The following is a 15,642-nucleotide window of genomic DNA, read 5'->3' as shown; positions in this document are numbered from 1 at the left end:
CATTAGTGGTCTAACAGCGTGCCGTTGCAGCACTTCATTGTGGTCGAACAGCCAGGATAACAACCAAACACAACCATTAAGCCTTCAACGAAGAAAGCATTATCAGAATGAAACGGGCCGATATTCTAATAATAAATTATAGAACTAAAAGGGTTGAGTTCAGACAAACACCATTATAAACATCAGATACTAGCATACAGAAAGACGAACATAAAAAAAGGATTAACAAAAATTTGGTAACACATCAAGATCAAAGTTTCCACCGGATGTTGATAATAATAGATAGCTGCATCAATGAGAACCAAATTGAGATGACATTCATACCACATCAGGAACACAAAAAAACATAAAACTAAACGATCATATGATACAGTACATGTACACCTGCTGCCAGATATACCACTGGAGTTCAGATACTTGCCTGTTCATACCAGTTGCCAAGGTTACAGGTACATGCAAGCCATTACTCCTGAACCACACCAACCTCAGGTTCCACCCTCCAACGGTTCAGATCATTGAATTCCATTATTCCAGCAGCTTCATTTTTTCGCAACTCAGGTAGCTGTGAACGGCTGTTGGTTGCTGCAGTTCCGTTAATACCACCTTCTATTACATGTTCATCTATCCTTACTGTTCCTTCCATTTCAACACCTACAAATTCAGCATCATCTTCAAATAACAAAGCATCTGGCTCACCAGTTTCCCCTTCCGCACTGGACTCAGAAATGCTCATAGGACTTCCGTTGGTAACAGAAACTACAGTATCTGCTGGAAAAGAACAATCTTCAGTAGGCCCATCCACAAGAATATCTGATGGCCCACACCATCCAACCCAGTCAGGCACATTGGCATCATTGAATAGATCATCATTGCCTCTTGTCTCAAATTGAAAAGGTTCCAAGTCAACAGGAGCACCTGCCCCTGGGACATCAGGACATGTCAACCCATTCATGCTTGGAAGGCTAGGCAAGCCATTGCCACTCATTAGCACCTCTCCTTTACTACTGTTGTGGCTTTCAGTTCCATTAAGATCAATCTCTTCCAACCTGTCAAGTGCAGAAGTGCTCACAGGTTCCTCAGAAATCTTCTCATCTTGGAACGCAAACCAATTGGAATTTGTAAAAAGACACCTGATCACTCAAAAGACAAATCAAGAAGGATTGAATGAGAAACCAGTGGTAACATGTAGAGATACCATACACTAGTGTCATAATTTGTAAGATTAAAAAATAAATTTCACCATTAATCTACTGCTAAGAAAAAAGACAGGAAGTGGGAGTGTAATACTAAGCATGGATGATGCTAGTCAAGAAACAACAGTACCTCTCTTGATCATCTCCAAGCCTCAAAGAAGAAATGACAACTTCAGCAGAATCATCATCAAAGTATTCATCCTGTAAGTTTTGAAAAGTTGAAGCATTCCAGTTCTATCAAGAAACTTTTCCAAAATCACACAACAAGAATAAACAAATATAATTGAGGATGATTCCAAAAGAGCAATAACATGCATTCTCATAAAAGATGAAACCATATAATTTAATGAGAAAAGATAAAAACGGAAGCCTATCATGAATTTTGTAGTTTTGATCTTTCCAGCAACCTAGTTTGAATTGTTTACACATAAATTTAGAATCCATAGCAAGTGAAGAACTACTAAATCAGAAAGTTAAAATAATCAAAATAGCATGTCAAGCACGATGAATCTAGGATTAGCGTTACATATAATGCTTCAGTTAGATACAGCAACATGCATGTCTGCAACCAAATTGTATGTTTACAAGTGAGCAGGAGAACAAATGAATGGAAACACACTAATGAGTGCATTTTGGTTCATAGTGAACTGCATATTCTGAGCTATTTTTTGCATGATGCCCTAGACAACCAAAAAGATGGGTAAACGGTGTTTATAAAAATTGGCTATATAGCTCATGATTCATAAATTTCACAATGTAAATATTCACCTCATCATCTTGATCATTTGATCCGTGTACCTGAGATCAGATAAACAACACCATCTGAAAATAATTTTTTGGTAGAGCATAAAATTATAAGCTTATAATTAACAAAGGAAGGGCATATGCCTACTTTACCTCGTTTGTATCATCATTTTCATAGACACAATATCTAAATGCCTGGCTTAAATTATTTGCCAAGGCTGTCACATCATAGTCTCTATCATAGATTTCATCTTCGTCATTGTCCCTTCTGTCTTGCATGGCAGTCGGGCGACTGCAAAGAAAATTTAGAATCACTTAAGATATCAGAAGACAAACTTAATCAAAAGTAAACTTAGCACATAAATAATGGTATGAAGAAAGTAAATAGTGTTTGAATAAATGCTATCAAGAAAGAAAGAAAGAAATAATCTTTCGATGGATAGATTCACTTTGAGAAAGACATTGTTCAGACACCATTATTTAAAAGGAACATCATAATTGAATAATACATACCCACAAGCCCATTTATAAACATTTTCCACAGCATTCCGCTCAGAAAGAACATTTTGCCAATTCATCCATTCACTGTCGTCCTGAAAACCATAAAAAAAAAACCCAAAAAAATTTCTCATGCTCATTCTTAGCATAGAGAATATCCACATCAAACTCATATATACATATACACACACACACACACGCACACACACTTAGAAAAATCAATGTTTGTCTTGAAAACACTTTGCAACACGAAGCAATCTCAAAAGGCATTATTCACACCTATACCATATCTTAAATTTGCACAAATGTTTCTTACAATTAAAATAAACAAGAGTTTACTGAAGTAAATACCTTGCAACTAAATCAGATGCTAAACAAAATTTTACTAGATGGTAAATCTAAACTTGAGTGACAATAACATGCACCAAGGACAACCAATCGGACTCAACTTCATAGAATTTGGATTGATGTTTCCATCTTTAGGATCCAATGTTGACAAAATTATGGCAATACCTGAGCAATGACAAGGCAGATGCAGACACCAGTTGCAATACCAGTTTTATGCCAAAAAAACAATGCCCGTAGTTCTAGAGCAGAAATTGGAATTGCAATCGCACTAGAAGCAGCAGATTTAAAATGCTTCAAAAGTTTTGTTTTGCCAAACGTGATATGAGTGCAAAATTAATACTATGACCAGTCTTACTTTTTCCTCAGCTAATAGATTTTTCTGCTTACAAGCATTCTCTAGAAAATCATAGTGCATGGTCTTTTGCTTATTACATTTTCATCTCTTTAAAGCAGCACCACATGCATACTTATTTTCTACTTCTGGCAATTCTGCATACCCTTGACATTCCATGCTTAAAATTGGAAGTAACATTTTATTCACGGCAACTTTGCTAGAAAATTATGGAAGGAAAAGATGCATTCAGCCAAACCCAACTAATTGGGATCCAAAACATAATAGGAATCAAGTGAAGGATCAAAGTAATATGTATATACAAGTTATTGTTACCTTTAGGTATGCCCAGATATGCTCATTATTATTGCTTAATTGAACAATCTTATTAGCTATCCGTGTGATGTGTCCAATGTAGCCAGCTCGAGGTGGCTGCCTAGAGGCAGTAGGCGATGTCAGCTGTTGTGTCAAAAGACAATTACATCAAATACAATCCAACATCTAGCAGTTCCATAGCCTAGAACAGCACTAGAAATTGCATGAACTAAATGAAGAATATATACTCACCACATTTGCATCACAGCAAAGAACAGGATTTTTGTCTGCCTCTAGGAATTTCTGAACCAAATTGCAGTCACGAAACAGATGATCAACTATGGCAGCATTCTTGCTCTCAAGGCATGAAACTATTATACTCTCCACATGATGGTGCAATGCGTTATTAAATGGGTAACTACAATCATCAGTAACAGTTTAGTAAAGATGCAAATTTTTAACAGTTGCAAAATTGTGTCAAACTAAACACCAGAAAGCTTACTCAAAAAAGAGATCTAGGATTCTTTGGATGGCACTGCAGCTGATTAATTGATTTTCAGCACGTTGATCACCAGTTCCCAGCAACACAGATACAAACTCCACGATCTAAAAAGTTAATTTCAGAAATTACACCAAGAAGCAATCGGGGAGAAAGCAATACAATGAAATACCAAGTTCTTTCTAAGAGTTGAAATTGAACACACTTTCATTCAGAGATGCTATACTAATATAGCTAAGACTGATCACTGAATGGAAATGAGTTTCATTATCTTCAACACTCCAAAGAAAATGGACACTTCATATAACAAGACTTTATTTTTTTGAGGAAAATAGAGTGTGAGATGGATATACTTCTACTTGTGAGGCAAAAGTACAACACTCTATACATACATACTTTTAAACGATGCTTCCCAAATGGAGGTCGTAATTCACCATAGGTAGTGGGAAGGATATTCTCCTCACATGATACATTCAAAATTTTAAGTAAGTCACCTGGAAAAGAATAGTTGAAGAGCAATTAGCACTTAAAACTGCACTAAAAATCTTTAAACTCCAGAGCTAAGCAAATCAAGCTTAAGTTCATCATGTTTTCATTAAATTAGAAACAGTAGACTAGTAACATACATAGTGTAGCATGGAAAGCATTTCATTAACTTATCAAATATCTCAACCTTTTACATCCGACATCTAAAATTAGAACTATTTAGAGTTTAGAGTTGTCAAAAAGGACTTCAAGAAATACTTAATCATCAAGCAAGCAGCCGATCCTATTTGCAGGTAATCCAAGCATGGAAACTAGCCTAACCTACAATTTTCAAACTCACCCAACTTAGTCAGCATGGCGCTAACAGTCTCAGCATTTACATCAGTACATTGTTCATATACATGTTGACTTCTAATTGAATGAGTTACAGTTGGAGATGCTCTTTTTGGATCCAAGAAAGAGATGCACACAGAAAGTGCATGAACAAGAGCTGATTTAGAAAGTGGATCTTCCAGGCCATGGCTAAATATCTTTGCGATAAAGCTGCACAAAGCAAAAACACGTGATTAAATTGTCAAGCCATCTGATCAGCCCATTAAAAAATTTTGGAAGATAGTAAATTAACAAACCAAGGGCTGGTAAGTTTGCTGGCTAACGCCGAAGGCGCATTTCGAATAATTGCCCATAGCACCTCTGCAGTGTTAGCATGAACTTCAGGCGACATCTGATAATTCCATTAGAAAATTCGAATAGTTAACATTAAGAGCAGATGCACATGAGTGCGATCACAGTAGTAGATTATAACAACACCCAGACTTGGAATAAATTTATTTCTGACATCACAGAAATACAATAACACATTAAGATTTCACGAAATTAAAATCAAGCAAAACTTAACAAAATGGAAAGGACTAGAATTCTAAGTGAAAAGATGAAAAAGCATCTTATACCAATAAATTCACTGTAACTTAAAAAAATAATGAAGCATAGCATGAGTGCAATCACCGTGGAAATCTTTTTCTAACTTCAAAGAAAGGAAGAGGTTGGCAATTAACAAAATTGGTCTTACGAAAAATTTATCACGATGGAATGGACTAGAACTATATGCGAAAAAGGTAATGAAAATGCTACTTGGGAAAAGAGGGGGAAAGGAACTTTTACTAGCAAGTAGTTTACGAGCTTACAGATGGGTTCAGCTTATCGACAACCATCTCTAGAAGATCACTATCAGCTAGCCATTGCATGACATCCATATAATTTGGATACATGTTATCTGCATTAACAAGACGAACCAAAACCTGTTCAAAGGAAAAAAGCATGTGTCACTCTTTCATTAGTAGGCATAATATTTAGAAAATCAAAGGAAACGTGAATTTCAGCATGGCCACAATGATCATAAAATAAACTATATACTGATTTTCCAATTAATAAAAAGAAAAACAAAGAGATAGTACAACTACAAAGAGCCTGTTAAATATTTCAATATAACTACAAAGAAATAGTATGCTCACATTTATCAACTTGTTTAAACAGATAAATAAATAAAAAGGATGTGTTAAGTGTTAAAGACCAAGTTGCCTATTTGACAACTTACAATACTAAATCGATAGTGGAGAAAAATTTATCAACCCAGAAAATTGAACCACTATCGAGTGAAATACTAACCTCCATGATAGATGTAATGCCTATCAGATCAACCAGCCGGCGGAATATACCTTCACGGTTCTGAAAGGACCATAAGTGAATGCATTAACAAAAAATATAATCACATTCCACATTGTTGTAGTCATCAATTTAGATATCTCTTGGATGCAAACTATAATTAAGTTATGACAGGAGCTTGCGTTTCTATATAACTGGAGAAGGAGAATAATACCCTAAATTGCTTTCCCATGCAAAACAAAAAAATCAAAATCCATTTGTTACAAGAAAAGGATGCCTGTGTCAATTTCAAATTATATACAATTACACTACACCAAAAAATTATGCGGAAGCAATGCCCTATGCAATCTATTCGAACAAAGAGTAATTCTGAGTACTGTGATATTATTCACTACATATTTAAGACATCTATAGAAAGAAAAGAGAAAACATAATGTACAATTGAAGAGAAAAACGCTATTATGTATATTTTTATGAGTGCATATAACAAACATCTTTCTATGTCATAATAAGGGAGACAAGTGACTTAATTAGAATAAACAAACTATCCAAAAAATTAGAACGGAGGTAGTAAATAAAGTGTCCGAGGAGCTGCTCACATTGACCAAATATAACTGCTTATCATTTAAGTTTCAATGTCTACTTAAGTATACATTCAAGAAAACTTTTAGTAACAAATGTTAAAACTGTCTAACAGTGAGTGAGGAAAGTTCCCATTTGGCTATCTCTTTAATGAGGATACATAGGAGTGGAGATTTGGAGACGCGGTGGAATGTGAGTTGGTGTTTGGTATGAGTGATTTGGGAATATGGATTTAACCTTTCACATTTTGTTTGATGGATAAGGAGAGCCAAAGGTCAAGAGTTAAACCTTGAAAGGTGGGTAAGGATAAACGCACAAAGATGAGGCTCATCCCAACATATTGATAGGATGAGTTGCTTCCCTACTTTGGGCATAAGGCTCATGCCTATCTACTTTTACCTTCCTCCAAACATTTAGCTAAGGATGGCAAAATCCCTACCCCGAAAAAGGTCCTCAAATCCTTCTAACCAAACACCCTTAAATTCTTAGCTGCGCATTATCTACCAGGTCAGAGTAGCTAATGTAAATGCAACTGGATTGTGAATTGGCACTCTACTGTAAATCACGAGGTTTATTGCATCAGATCAATAAACCAAAGAGGGTGGTGCAAAACAAGTAAATTATGCCCAAGCACACTTCCAGCAGAATTTAAGTAGCACACTGTTAGCCTAACCTTAATTCAGTTTCCCCCTAAACCAGGTGGTTCATCAACTTACTTGAACATAATTCATGAGTGACATTGTCTTCCGTAACATCAGGCAAATGACAACCTGCACAGCAACGCAAACGCCTTAATTAACACATTCAACAAATGGATGAGACCAATGGATCAACTCCAGAACATAAATATAAGGACCAGGATTATAATGCCAGCAAACCTTGCTAAAGTACCCAGCCAACAAGGAACTATGAGGACGATTAGGTTCCAAAAAGGAGAAAAGCATGTCCATCAGCTGAAAAAACAAAAGGGTAAAGCATGGTTCTTATGTTTTTACAAATACATTTAAGGTGATGTATAAGGGACCAGCACATGATGCATGAAAATCGTAAAGTGAAAATCAGTTACCTCCTCATCCTCTACCAAGGACTTGAGAATCACATCAATTTCACAAGTAAAAATCTCGCAGGCAATGAAGGGAAACCTGTATACCAAGTCATAGAAACAAAACGAGATTTATAAAAATATATTGCTCTACTAGTTTCTAGGACAAGAGAAAGATAATTTGGCATACTTGAAAATTCTCCTGTTTTCAGCATCTTCAGGAGCATCTTCAATGATGTACTGAAGTAACTGTGCTACCTGAGTTCTATCTCTGAGGCTGAGTACACGAACAAAGACAAAGCCATTTTTAAGATTCAAATAAACAAAACACGTAAAATTCAATAATATTCACACAACTTTTGATAACAAGAAAAGTAGGATCTTTGATTCTTTGGTCCCTTACTAAGCCAAAAAGACTTCCTCAACCATCACAAACAAATTCTGCACAAAGCAGCAAATTGCTGGATCATATGTCAAATGCATATTAACAAAATTATCAGGTGCCTTTTGGAATCATATGGTATCTTACTAAGCTAGGTAAGGCCACAGATGGGCCACTCAGAGTAGTTAGGCAAAGTCAGTATTATAGGTTGAAGTACTCCTACATAATGTAAACAACATCATAGTGCACATTACTTATCAAGAAAATGCTTACCTGGTATGCATTAGAGGCACAAAAAAAAAAAAGACCTGTTTCAGTATGAGAACTTTTCATGAATTAATTTAGGATTGAAGCAGGCAACACACATTATATTGAACTAATACACACCAAACTAATTGGATGGCTAAAGTGCATCTAGTGCGGAACTCAGTAGAAGATGGTTCAAAATTGTTTGTGAATCTGAAACATCATATGCAGTAGCAGATAATTTAAAACAAATCATCCATGTTTCGGTCGTTGATCAGATAATAAAATTTATCACTCCTCTTTAAATCCCCCTTGCCACCTGTTGCTACACAGTTAAGTATGTGATTCAAACCAAAACTTGACTTACAAATTTATAAGACGGGTATTTAGAGCTTTGCATTCTTGGATTATATCTTCTTCATCTAGAAGTTCTTCCAAAGTGAAAGTTTCCTTGTCCAGAATATTCTCCACCTATGAAAAGAATAATCAAATGAGATAAGTTAGCCATAGGACAGTAGATACACATCGGGACATTACATTCTTCTGGCAAAATCCCTTCTGTCATCATAAAATGCATCTAAATAGTAACAAATTAAGCAAGTATTTGTTGGCAATATAAATAGAAAATCCAAAAAATAAAAAATAAATTAAAATAAATATACTAGGGTGACTGAAAATGCATGGAGACTGTCTGGAAGGATACTAGCTAACTATTACTAATAGTTCATTCATGCAAGAACAAGTGCCTACCTAAAGCACAGCTCACACAAAGCAGAACAAAATTTGGAGGCTAAATGGTTGGATGTGGTTTCTACATAACTGAATTGTTTTTCAAAAATCAGCATTTAAAATGAGTTCAGAGAGACTATAAATTGAGGTGCACCACGCAAACAGTAACACCCAGTGCAATATGGGCAAAGAATACCGTATATTTTCATGCATGGCAAATAATTCAAATTAGCACTTAATTCCCAATTTCATGTCAATGACATTTCATAAATGGCATATTTTGCAAACACAAACAAAAAAGAAAGAAGAATACAATATTTTAGTAAAATGTCAGTAGCTAAGAACATAACTGTGATTTGGGATGTAACAGAAGCTCATAAAATTTACAAGACAACTTCATTTAAAAGGACTCAGAAAAAGCTATAGAGGACCAGTCTATATGTCTACAAACTAGGAAACAAGTTTAGAACAGAGAGCTGAACAATCAAATTAACATAACTTTTAAAGCCTGCTGAGATGTCAACCACCGCACTTCAAGCCGAAAATTTCGAGTAACAAAACAAAACGTGGGCAAATCTTTAAAAAGGACTAGATAAAAGGTCAAAATTACCCATCTAGATCAAAAATACTAAAGCCCAAAAAAAAAATTACTAAACATTCATGGAAATGATTGCAAAAGAAAAAAATTGATTCTAAAAACTCACCACATATCGATGAATGAATAACAGTAATGATAATTTGTTATCACTGAGAGAAGGAACCCTTGACAGGTGTAACATTCAAATCATTGAGTAATTTCAGGCAATGCAGATTGATTTTCTGGCAATGGGATTTAAAACATACATCCTAAATAGAAATCCTAATTTAAGGTGCCTAGACTCTGAGACAGCCTCAAACACAAGCAAACAGTCCATCTCCTTATATTTGCTTTAGTGTAGTAATTGCTTGTATTTAATTTGCACGGATATTGATGCTAACTTTTTGCATCATCCTAAACGTCGCCTTTAAAGTCAAATAAAAAAAACCCCCAATTAACTTGGACGAACTTCGCAAAAAAAAAGGCATTGAACTTTTCCAACCATAATCACTTTCACCTCAAAGGACTACTCTTGGATCTCAATTGAAGAAAATCTGCATGCTGCAGACAATGAAATTCCCTAGTTTGATCTAGCTCAAAGTGATGGAAACCATCGGTATAGAACATAGATCAAGAGGATACATAGTATAATCTCAAAGCAAAAGGAGACATGCTTACCATATTTTCATTATTGGATTTTGAGTTCGATTCTCGACTAAGAATTTGAGAGGCACTTACCAATATCCACCCCATGCCCTAGAACTTGAACTGATGCGCTACCTTGAAGCCCTGCAAATAACCTTAGCTGATGCACGATGAGATAGAGATGAGCTCAGCAAAGTGGTGGAAAAGCTCAAGATAAGACAAACAATGGCTGTCAGTTTGTGGTGGCCAGAAATCAGTACTTTAGGTGCTACTGTTACAACATCTAAAGGCATGTTTCTCACTCATCGAATACCGGCTAAGGCCCTCACAAATCACGATTAACTTCAACTAAACCAAACAAGTAATGAGAAAATAATATATCAAATACTAATTCTCCTATGTTCGACCTATATAATTAGGATTTAAAATTACTTGTCATTCATTCGAAAAGGATGTTTTCACGGCTCCATGATGCACTTGCCAAAAGAATTAGACCAATAGTAAATGTGCACATTCACTCAAATCTTGACAAAACCATATCAAATTAACACAACCTTCCTCTTAGAACATGGGCATAATAGAAGTAGGTCACTATACAGGCCAGATTTGGGCTCATATGGACCGTGGACCAGCTCAGACCACATTCAGCCCAAATTCCAGTCTTATAGATCAGTTCCGAAGATTCCATAAATTGGGAAAGGCATATTATAAGAACTTATGAAACCCAACTTACGATAAGGTGTGGGGCAAACCCAACTAGATGTAAATCAAGTCAATAAATCCATAAACATATATTTGTTACAAGACCAATCATTTTGGACGATGCCAAGCCAGCTAGACTAGTTTATGGTGCAACATTCAAACCAAGGCAATGGCAGAGACCTCAAATAGAAATGTCACAAACAAATATAGGAAATTGAAGAGCAGAATTGCTACAAATGCCCTTAGGGTTGAATGTTTATCTCAGAGACGAACACATTAGCACATCAAATCCGCACTTACATTTCTAATCTCTATACAAAAGAAAAGAGGTAAATGGTAAGAATTAAGTATTTGTGATGGAATCATAAATAAACTACAACAATATTATGCTTGTTTCCATCAGTTTTTTCTTTTAAACGAAAGAAGATCTTGCACACGTTTGTCATTACTCTATCAATGGAAAGGGGATCCAGTTTATTTTGATCTGGTAAAAAAAAAATTATGCTGGCGCATGCTCTGTCCATTTTGAGAACGTATAAGTAAAAACATTGCATTTTGATTAAAACACAAATCCATAATTGCCTCTGCTACCAACAGAATAAGGACCACCATGTCATGCCCATGCCATTCAATAAATCCTTACCATCACACATAGAAAATGATTTCAAGGTAGTTCCCGCTATATTTTACCCCAGTAATCTTAGTTCAAAGTCAAAAATTGCAAACAATCACTCGTAAACCACATTACAAAGGGGTAATAACCAGATTAAATATGCTCTAATATTTAAGCAATTTATTTCACCATGCATTACAATGGCAGAAACCAGCCACTTTCATTTACCATAAATGGCTAACCTGGCAACACATAAAAGATTTATGCAAAATGTACATAGTTACCGATATGCCAGACATCAAGGGACCACAAAGACTCTTTCAAATTGACCCTTCCAAGCATTTCATATATTATTCCAAAAACCCCTTCAAGCTATACTTTACAAACATTATGAGCTTCCGCCTAGTGTCACTGCCCTGAAACTTTGATGACATCAATTGTCCATCTTAGCAACTTTAATTCCATTTATTATGACCAATATCATTCTTAAAAAGTTAATATCCATTATTTCATGCTGAAATTTGCTTAAAGTATTGAACAAACTAGATCAAATCCTAAAAGCAAGATGGAATTCCATACTACATTTGATAAGCATCTAATTAGATGTTAATGATGTAAAGATCACACAAGTATGACTTTTAAAGATTATAACACCCCTCACCCAAAAAGGGAGATTTTGAGAGATTTCATTTTAACTGTGAAGGCATGAGACTAATGGATTGCACATTCAAATAAAAACAAACCCAACCATACATTAAAAAAACAGGGTGCATATGAAGGGCTTGTTTCCAATCAGAAACAACTTCTATGCAAAAATACCAGTACAATTAATGAGAGGACAATCTTTAAGATGAGTTGACCTTCACCACGACAACCAAAATAATAGAAGATATTTATAAACTTAATGATAAGCAAACTGATTTATGTAAAAGAAATAGTGGAACAACCATCTACTAAAGAGTACTTCTTAACCCTGATTGGTACCATTCTCTAGAATAGGAATTTCTCATTCATCAGTCTCACAACAATAGGTCAATGAGAAGATGCAAATCTGCACTCAGTACGGCAACACCATGTACAACCGACTAGATAAGAAACCCACCATTGAAATCCTTCTTTGTTTCCAAGAACCATAATTCGGTAAATTTCACAGATTTCGAAGACCATCAGACGTCATAAAAAAAGGAAAAATGAAAAATGAAAATATCGACAGAATTATAAGACAACAAGTCGCTACAAACACTGAAGAACTAATCTGGACTGCCTCTCAAAGGCATCAAGAAATTTACATCCCTTGATTTCTCAAAGAACACTAATTAAAACACCAAAAAGATCACAATACGAACCAAAAATAGGAAATAAAAAGCAAGAACACTTAATCCATTTTTTTAGACCAAATAAAGAATCACAAATCCAATTCCTACGGCAAATAAAAAGAACGAATAGGGTTCGAAACCGAGGAGAAGTAATCTCCGTTGACTCACTGGAGAAGAAGCGGCGAAGTTGGGGATGCGCCAGAACATCTCAAGAGCTGGTGGTTTCGCTGGGGTGGAGAGCTCCAAGAAATCCAGCAGCGCGATCTGACCACCGATAATGGAACAGATTGAATCAAATTGGGGAAGAAGAGCAACCCTAGTAGAAGGAGAAGAAAAAGGGGAAGAGCGGGAGCGAGAGAGTCGGAAACCCTAGATTTGGGGAGCGATGATGAAGAGAGGGAGGGAGAAAAGGGGTAGAGTATTTTTAATTCTTTTCGAAAGAGATGGAGTGATCATTTACGAAAAGGTCCAAATAAAACATAGTAAATTACGAAATATGCCACCATGTTTTGCATATAAGTCCTCGGTGCCTTGTGGCTGTTACGTAAAAATCACAGAGACAAAAACGATGCATTTGCATTGTGAAGGGGCTTTGCATTGAGCGACGTGGTCCAACCAAACAAACAAAACGGAAAATATCATCAACTCTGAAAAAGAAAAAAAAAATTCTTCTAATTAACAAGAACACCAAGATATATATTTATATTAATAATAAATTATAACATACACTTTAGGAAACTCTTGAGAAAATGGATAGAACTATTTTTATCTCACATGGATAATAAGCAAATTGAAAAGAAAAATTCCAAATAACATCATTGTTTTTTTTTCTTTTCTTTTCTTTTCTTTTCTTTTCCTCAAGCGCTTCTTGCACTGAATAGAGAATACAACCACACAATCAAAATAAAGCAACTCAAAATTCTTCTTTTAAAAAAAAATCATAAACAGTAGTCAAGATCATGTACTAGTACTAACCACAACAAAAACAAAAGCAGTCAATTGATTCTTTTGCAATGGAAATGGAAGGGAACTAGGGAAGGGAAGGGATACATATTTGGGAAGAAGGCTCCATTTGGCTGTTGTCGTCCTATCGTCTTCAAAGAAAGGGGTTCATCCTTTTCAACAGCACTAAAAAAGTCTCATCTTTCCCACTACATCAGCAGCAGCAGCGGCACCACGATCGACTTCCACCATTGATGTTTCAATCAATCCTTTTCCAAAAAGCTCCAAAGGCGAATCCCTGCAACCAGGACCACTAATGCTTCAACCTTTTTTTCCTGCCAAATTTGTCCCAAGAGCTTCTCTATCTATCTATCTATGATCTATTATGATCTAAGGGTCTGGTCAGGGAGATGTTGGCCAGCCGACCGGCGGTGCACCCGATCGAATACCCACCGGAGGCGACGGAGAACCCCCGGAGGGTGCGGATGAAGGACGTGCAGGGCATGGGAGGGACTACTGGTGGTCTCGCCCTTCGGCTTTGCCAGTTCATCTTTGCGGCCGCTGCTCTCTGCGTTATGGCCTCCACCGATGACTTCTCCTCTGCCACCGCCTTCCGGTGAGACCTAAAATTGTTTCTTTTTTCTTTTATTGATGATTGATCATGATAACTAAAGCTGGGTTCTTTGTTGGATTTTTAGTTAAAAATTTAAGAACAAAAACTTTACAGGGGATTTTGAGTACCTACATAACTCACTACCTACTTAAATTTTACAAACTTGTTTTCGACAACAGCATTCTTATATGTATATTATATATCCCTAGTTCAAAATCCCAGCATCACAAGACAAACAAATAGGATTAATGAAGGATTAGTGCTTACTACTCCTCAGCTTATATATATATATATATATATACTTGAAACATTGAATTGAATAATTATGTTTGGTAGCAAGCTTAAGTCTTATCTTTATTCGGAGCAGCTACCTTGTGGCAGCAGCTGGCTTGCAAAGTTTATGGAGTCTTGCATTAGCTTTGCTGGATATCTATGCCCTTCTGGTCAAGCGCTGTTTGCGAAATTCCCGAGTTCTTTGTTTGTTTACCATTGGTGATGGGGTAAGTGATTTCGCTGAATATTTAATTAAACAACACACTTTTTAAAAGTATTTCTGATGAACGGATTTGCAACATCTCTTCAGTTCTAATCAGACACGTTAACGTGTTACCATTAGGAATCAGTATGAGTATGACATTCTTTCTCTTTTTGTAGATTACTTGCACACTCACATTTGCAGCAGCCTGTGCATCAGCAGGGATCACAGTCCTGCTTGGCAATGATCTGGATAATTGCAAGGTGAGTCAGTGCATCCGTTTTGAGACTGCAACTGGCATGGCCTTTCTCAGCTGGTTTGCTATATCCCCTTCTTTCTTCTTGAACTTCTGGTCATTGGCAACAAAGTGAAGCAAACATCATACACCCGAGCCACCCTAGTCTTGCACTCATCACTGAGTGACTCCTATGAAATTTCCGTCTTTATAGTCTATAGCTTCATATTTGTTACTCTAAATTAGGAAAGAAAGAACGACTTGTTCATATATATAGTTTAATTACTCAATATTCTAAGTTTATTGGGGGCTGCTTGCGCCAAACTTGAGCCTGAGGCAAAACTGAGTTCTTGTCTTGAGTTATTCATGTTCAACATGTGCTTTAATTTAACAGCAATAAAACCATCACCCCTATGTATGTAGAGGTTTTCTCGATATATATCTGGTGATGCAGTCACTTGTATTAA

General features: G+C 36.0%; 2 protein-coding genes across 2 annotated transcripts; one reads left to right on the top strand and one right to left on the bottom strand.

Moving 5' to 3' along the window:
- Positions 1 to 207: 207 nt before the first annotated feature.
- Positions 208 to 13,329, bottom strand: LOC120276358 (serine/threonine-protein phosphatase 6 regulatory subunit 3-like). Its single transcript, XM_039283087.1, has 19 exons — positions 13,079 to 13,329; positions 8,696 to 8,799; positions 7,891 to 7,977; positions 7,725 to 7,800; positions 7,537 to 7,611; positions 7,375 to 7,428; positions 6,080 to 6,139; positions 5,599 to 5,712; positions 5,044 to 5,138; positions 4,755 to 4,957; positions 4,325 to 4,422; positions 3,932 to 4,035; positions 3,682 to 3,847; positions 3,451 to 3,573; positions 2,451 to 2,530; positions 2,091 to 2,229; positions 1,962 to 1,991; positions 1,324 to 1,394; positions 208 to 1,130 (listed from the first exon to the last, which is right to left on the bottom strand). The coding sequence occupies exons 1-19, from the start codon at positions 13,115 to 13,117 to the stop codon at positions 464 to 466; spliced, it is 2,385 nt and encodes a 794-aa protein (XP_039139021.1). The 5' UTR covers positions 13,118 to 13,329; the 3' UTR covers positions 208 to 463.
- Positions 13,330 to 13,865: 536 nt separating this feature from the next.
- On the top strand, positions 13,866 to 15,612 carry LOC120276377 (CASP-like protein 5A1). Its single transcript, XM_039283106.1, has 3 exons — positions 13,866 to 14,468; positions 14,833 to 14,965; positions 15,120 to 15,612. The coding sequence occupies exons 1-3, from the start codon at positions 14,263 to 14,265 to the stop codon at positions 15,309 to 15,311; spliced, it is 531 nt and encodes a 176-aa protein (XP_039139040.1). The 5' UTR covers positions 13,866 to 14,262; the 3' UTR covers positions 15,312 to 15,612.
- The last annotated feature ends 30 nt before the right edge of the window (positions 15,613 to 15,642 follow it).

Source organism: Dioscorea cayenensis, chromosome 2, assembly GCF_009730915.1.
Source record: "Dioscorea cayenensis subsp. rotundata cultivar TDr96_F1 chromosome 2, TDr96_F1_v2_PseudoChromosome.rev07_lg8_w22 25.fasta, whole genome shotgun sequence".
Lineage (NCBI taxonomy): Eukaryota > Viridiplantae > Streptophyta > Magnoliopsida > Dioscoreales > Dioscoreaceae > Dioscorea > Dioscorea cayenensis.
This window is presented reverse-complemented; position numbering and strand designations above follow the sequence as displayed.